The 5,465-nt window shown below is 39.7% G+C and overlaps 3 protein-coding genes across 6 annotated transcripts in view; 1 reads left to right on the top strand and 2 right to left on the bottom strand.

Moving 5' to 3' along the window:
* Positions 1-120, bottom strand: part of LOC109124904 (pentatricopeptide repeat-containing protein At1g02150) — a gene marked incomplete in the record, with an annotated part of 3,991 nt that extends 3,871 nt beyond the window's left edge. The window contains 1 exon segment of the mRNA XM_019242740.1: positions 1-120.
* Positions 121-262: 142 nt separating this feature from the next.
* Positions 263-4,251, bottom strand: LOC104773734 (dol-P-Man:Man(7)GlcNAc(2)-PP-Dol alpha-1,6-mannosyltransferase-like). Of its 3 annotated transcripts, none has more exons than XM_010498382.1 (20): positions 4,147-4,251; positions 3,973-4,058; positions 3,847-3,888; positions 3,689-3,734; positions 3,492-3,578; positions 3,354-3,409; positions 3,064-3,196; positions 2,875-2,933; positions 2,728-2,799; positions 2,556-2,619; positions 2,353-2,456; positions 2,113-2,184; positions 1,925-2,011; positions 1,767-1,834; positions 1,591-1,659; positions 1,431-1,513; positions 1,115-1,214; positions 815-880; positions 629-722; positions 263-551 (listed from the first exon to the last, which is right to left on the bottom strand). In XM_010498382.1, the coding sequence occupies exons 1-20, from the start codon at positions 4,193-4,195 to the stop codon at positions 468-470; spliced, it is 1,521 nt and encodes a 506-aa protein (XP_010496684.1). In that variant the 5' UTR covers positions 4,196-4,251; the 3' UTR covers positions 263-467. The 3 variants fall into 3 exon arrangements, with proteins under 3 accessions (XP_010496684.1, XP_010496685.1, XP_010496686.1); XM_010498383.1 differs by having other exon boundaries at positions 3,064-3,181; XM_010498384.1 differs by having other exon boundaries at positions 3,973-4,063; positions 4,147-4,224.
* Positions 4,252-4,395: 144 nt separating this feature from the next.
* LOC104773747 (protein mago nashi homolog) overlaps positions 4,396-5,465 on the top strand; it is a 2,564-nt gene continuing 1,494 nt past the window's right edge. The window contains exons 1-2 of one of the 2 annotated variants that reach the window (XM_019242742.1): positions 4,396-4,660; positions 4,928-5,104. In XM_019242742.1, the coding sequence (XP_019098287.1) occupies positions 4,445-4,660; positions 4,928-5,104 (393 nt within the window). In that variant the 5' untranslated portion in view covers positions 4,396-4,444. The remainder of the gene's footprint in view (positions 4,661-4,927; positions 5,105-5,465) is intronic. The other variant, XM_019242743.1, reaches the window with a different exon arrangement.

The following is a 5,465-nucleotide window of genomic DNA, read 5'->3' as shown; positions in this document are numbered from 1 at the left end:
GTAATCCACCGTGCCGTATCCATAAACCTGGGAGATGGAACACACGATTGCTGCCGTCTTCTTCGACAGAGCTACGGAGATGGCAGGGATCTGCAGCGAGGGAGACGGGAATACGAGGCGGAGGACGCCAGTGGAACATTGCGGTTTTGGACCGCCTGAAGCAGCATCCTCTCTCTCTCTCTCTCTCTCTCTCTCTCGTTAGGTTTCGGATAAGTCGAAGCACAAATGTTTTTTTTTTTCCTAAACGAAAAGACGAGAGGGGTAAACTGGTAAAACAAATTAATGGACCATCAATCAATTGTCAATTCAATCAAGCAAAGGCCCAAAGGTCGACGATACTACTGAACAAATCAGAGGGTTTCAATCTGATACATAGCTAATGACTAAGTGCATATCATGTGCTCTCTAAAGGATAACAAAGCTGCTACATTAACCCAAAACCACCGTCTCTATTTGTCGTTGTATTGCTAACATCCAGGCCATTTCTTATGCAATTGATCTTCCTTCTTCTTCTTCATATCTTGGTGCACGTACACTTTGGGCCTTTTTACCTGCAATTCAAACCTCAACATTACATTCCATGCTCTTATTTTGATGAAATACTATCCCCACTCCCACCAATTTTTACCAGGACAATGGGAGGGAAACCTCGCCGCAGTTCAAGTCTCTCAAACCCCTCTTCATGAAATAAGCACTTGTATCCATCTACAGAGGAGTGCTCGCTGCACAAAGCATGACAACAGATTACATGGTGACCACCAGTGGTATCTCTTTTTACTATGAACTGCTTTCTACTATATGATGATATACTCACTTCACCAGATACGTGAAATTTCGGTTTTGCAACTCCTCCACTACTATCTCTTCTTCTTTTGAGTATCTGCATTGCACCATAAAATAAAACATTTTATCGCCTCCTAAATAGCTAAACAGATACCCTCTTCTATTCTTCATATTCAAAGGTGATGGAGAATTATTCCTTCTTCATCTCGCCCAAATGGGTGCTTCTTAGTGGTAACTCTTTTTCCTATGTATATTGACATCTCCTTTACTTTTACGAGCCCTAAAACAAACTAATACAGCAAACGTACTTAGAAAAAAGAATCAACCATACCTCCACGGAAAAGCATCTTCACAAAAGCGAGATATTCCATTCATAGCACCAAATGTGTCTATGTGAACCCACTCTTCTCCAGCTACATTCACAGGATGGCCTGAGAAGCATGGAAGGCACCAGGTAAATTAATCATATTGTAGGAATTTATCAACCAGAGGTCCAGAGGTAGATCTACACCACAAAACTTAAATGATTTATGAGTCTTATGTGGCACGTGAGTCAAACAAATACCGACTAGCATATTTTTCTTGTTTGCCCTGGTCAATGCTGCTAAAATAACAAGAAACCCCCATACACAGAGTAAGTCACTCACTTATTTGATGCAGGCGCTTCAAAGCATAGCCGCTAGGATAATTGTAGTAAGATGCCATGAATGTTACAACCGTGCACCCTGCACTATAGAACAAGGTTAAATTGACTAGCAAATCCCTTTCCTTCTCTACTTAGCAAAGATAATTGCTTACTATTTCTACCTGATTGCGAAAAACGCTAACATAACCATGTTCACCAGTTTCCAAATAGTTTTCTTCCTGTTATTGTAGCTGTAAAATGAAATCGGATTATATTAAGAGCTCTTAAGATACTGAATAAGCAAACGTCTTAGCTATGATTAAAAGCTTAGCTAGCAAACAACTGATAGAACTCTTACATTCTGCTAGCAGCAACTGCAGCAGACAAGTTGAACATTGGCACTGAACTAATGATAAACCGGAGTTCCTGCAGATATCAAGAAAGATAGGTACACCTATGTCAGAAAATGGTTAAGATACCTTGATGGCTACTGAGATAAGTAATCCATCTGATTACCTTGTGCGGAAGTTTAGAGTATAGTATAACGAAGGATAAAACTGGAAGAACAAAGAATGGAAGCCTCCTGTCAGCTAAAGCACCAAGCTGCATAAGATTAAGAAGAAAACAAATGAGAATAATTTATAGAGATCCTAACTAGAAAGGAACAAGACAATATGACAGATGTTAGGAGGCCTCGAATTTACCAATGAAAGTGGATAAGCTAATAGTAAAGAACGTGGGAGTGCCGAGGTGAAGTACCAATGTACAGAATGTGTCTGATCAAGCAACTAATTTTCAAGGAACAACAAAGAACTACATTTGCAATAACACTATTGTATGGAAATTCCAAAGGCAATCCTTTATTCAGGCAGTGAAAAAAACTGCAAAAGAATTATGTATCACACAAAAATAAATAAATTGAGGAAATCTTTTTTGAAGGATACACCCCAGTCAGAGCTCCGGTTTAAAATGGAGTTAAACCAGAAAACATCGAATTCTGGCCAGACAAACTTTTTCCACATGATAGAGTCAACGAAAATGGTAAGACCTGTGGTAAGGAATATTCAATGACCACAAAAAAACCTGACTCGGGAACTAGTGTCTGAAGGGCAAATAGATTACAAAATAACGAGGTACTCTAACCAACCTAGAGCCAACAGAGTGGTTGCAACACAATACTTAAGTGCTTTCCAGAAGGAGATCGATCTGGTCTGTCATTGATAGACGTAAAGCAGCCGCATCAGATGGAAATAACAAGCCAATCACACATATACAGAAGCTCAGTACTTAAAACTATTCAATGATCATGAACAACTCACCAGTAAAAGTTCAAGACCTATAGGCCCAAGCAGTAACATGGTATCACATCTGAAGATTACAGTGGCACAAATCTGATTACCAGATAAAAGACATGTCAGCAAACCCATAGTTTTGGATATTATGATCTGGACGAATATCATACATACCAGGAAACTCAAAGCCGAGTAAAAGTTTTCCTTTAACCAATGACCATATGCCAGATTAACTGCAAGGATCCAGATTTAAAAACATTAGCAACACCTAATAAGGCCTAGGCTAGGTGGGCCATGGGAAAGAGTGCGAGGCCATCTGAAGGACGATTACGAAGTAGAGTCAGATGAATAGAAGTAAATTACCTAATCCCAAAGCTAGAATATTAGGTAGAGGACGAGTGCAGTAAAAAAGAAAATGAAACTGAAAAGTGGTGAGAAGTACAAAGAAAGTTTCAACTTGATGTCCAAACTTATTTCTTATCTGTGAAAGAAGTAGCTTTCAGTCGTCAGTGTATAGGAGGAGGAAAACAGGAAAGAAGATGCATGAAAGAGATGACAATTCCGAAGACATGGGAAGGGAAAAAATATAAAAATAGGGAAGCGTAGCATGGAAACAAGAAGGAGAGCAACTTACTAACAAAGAAATTTCATACCTGAATCCGGAAAAATCTTAGTGTGGACAATATGATGCAGCCCAACACCAAACGAGCTGTAAGTCAATTATGATGATGTGAATTAAAAAGAGGACAGTGGTTTAGCGGGGAAAGAAAGGGAGAAACAGGGAGAGAAACCTGCAACAAGGCTATAAAACTTGGGGAAACCTAGCCAGCTGATAACTGATACAAGGGGTGATGCAAAAAGAGAGACTATGAAGGCTCCTGCAAGAAAAAGAAAAAAATGAAATGAGAGTAGAATCACAAACAAAAAGCATCCAGTAGAACAACACTAAATTGATGAGTGAGGGAGGGCGTAATTCAACAGCCCTTACCAATAAAAGTTCGAGGGACAACACCGGGGAACTCTAAATGGTCATACTGAGACGGAAGTTAAAAAAATCTAGATCAGTCTGGAGTTATAAAAATAATGCTGTGAGGCTCCAGGAGAAGTAAAGAGAGAGAGAGAGAGAGAGAGAGAGAGGTCACTGACAGAGTCCAAATGGTGGCGATGGTAGAGAATGTCGTGCATTGACTAGAGAGGCAAGCGAATCGGCGAAAGAGTGAGACTGACTCTAAAAAAAATAAAAACATTATGAATAGAAAACCTCCTACCTACCTGTACATTGAAGCTCTCTTCCACCTTAGTATATGGTGCCAATATCACATAAATTGCAGCAACAGATCCCAGGATCAAATCATATCCTGCTCTTTTTTTTTTAAATAGACAAAAATTCAGAAACAAAAAAAAAAAAAGGAAAGAGATCATCTGGCGAGCATGTACGAAAATTACCATAGGATTGAAGAAACTTCTTGGCCATTCTCGAATCCGTCGGCATCATCGGGGAATATCCAAATCAGGCAGCCGGACTACTGTATATGATGAATAACAACGAGCTTTCCGATGGGAAACTGGAAAAGAAAGAGAAATGGGCCTTACTTTTCTTTTAAATGGGTCGGAGTTTATATATGGGCTCATATGTCAAAGCCCATTAAAATCAGTTGTGTTTTTGTCGGGGTATAAACATAAAAAGAGCAAAGGCAAAGAGACGAGAAACCTCGAGAGAGAGAGAGAGAAGGAAGAAGAAGCCATGGCCGCGGAAGGAGAGAAAGAGTTCTACCTGAGGTACTATGTTGGGCACAAAGGGAAATTTGGACACGAGTTCCTGGAGTTCGAGTTTAGAGAAGACGGTAAGCTCCGTTACGCCAATAACTCTAACTACAAGAACGATACGATTATCCGGAAGGAGGTCTTTCTCACCCCCGCCGTTCTCAAGGAATGCAAGCGTATCGTCTCCGAGAGCGAGGTCTTCTTCCGATTTCCTTTCTCTTGTTTTTCCTTTTTCTTTTACTGTCCGCGTCTTGCTCGATCTACGCCTCCTCCGCTATATTGTCAATTAGGGTTTTTTTTTTTTATTGTCAATTTAGGGCATCTTGCGATTGGAATGTTATTTTAAAAAACTTACTGAGGAGAGAATACAACCCAGTGTTATTAGATTTAGGTTGTTGATGCGGTTACCATAGATGATGTTAATTTTTTTATATGTTTTTGTTTTTTTTGTTGGGCAAAGTAGATACTGAAAGAAGATGATAACAATTGGCCGGAACCTGACCGTGTTGGGAAGCAAGAGCTTGAGATCGTCATGGGCAATGAGCATATCTGCTTTGCTACATCTAAGATTGGATCTCTTGTTGATGTCCAGAGCAGTAATGATCCTGAAGGACTTCGCATCTTCTACTATCTTGTTCAGGTCTCCTCTCTTTCTCTTCCAACCTTTTTTTCTTTCTTTTAGGATTAAACAGTAAGTAAGCCCTTATTTTCCTCCTGCTTAGCCTAATCCCGTTACTACTCTCTCTATAAGAATGTTCTTCTACATTTAGGACTCTGCCTCTTTCACTGATTCACATTGTCGAACTTTAACATATAGGCTGTGGTCTGGTCCGGTTATACTAATTGTTTGTTTCTGATGTTGCTCTCTCTCTCTCTATAAATGGTTCTCAACTTTTTTCTGTTAGCATCTTTCTGTAATTATTTGTGCTCACATGTTCCTTTCTGAAACATTCATGCTTGCAGGACTTGAAGTGTCTTGTTTTTTCGCTCATCTCGCTGCA

Source organism: Camelina sativa, unplaced genomic scaffold, assembly GCF_000633955.1.
Source record: "Camelina sativa cultivar DH55 unplaced genomic scaffold, Cs unpScaffold00633, whole genome shotgun sequence".
Lineage (NCBI taxonomy): Eukaryota > Viridiplantae > Streptophyta > Magnoliopsida > Brassicales > Brassicaceae > Camelina > Camelina sativa.
Note: the sequence above shows the minus strand (reverse complement) of the source record. Positions and strands in the feature narration are given on the sequence as shown.

Coding starts and splice junctions, on each gene's coding strand:
- LOC104773734 (XM_010498382.1), bottom strand. CDS start 4,195: ATGATGCCGACGGATTCGAGAATGGCCAAGAAGTTTCTTCAATCCTAT. Junction 3,197..3,353: donor TAAGATTTTTCCGGATTCAG/GTATGAAATTTC, acceptor GACGACTGAAAG/CTACTTCTTTCACAGATAAG. Junction 2,012..2,112: donor TAGCTTATCCACTTTCATTG/GTAAATTCGAGG, acceptor AATCTTATGCAG/CTTGGTGCTTTAGCTGACAG.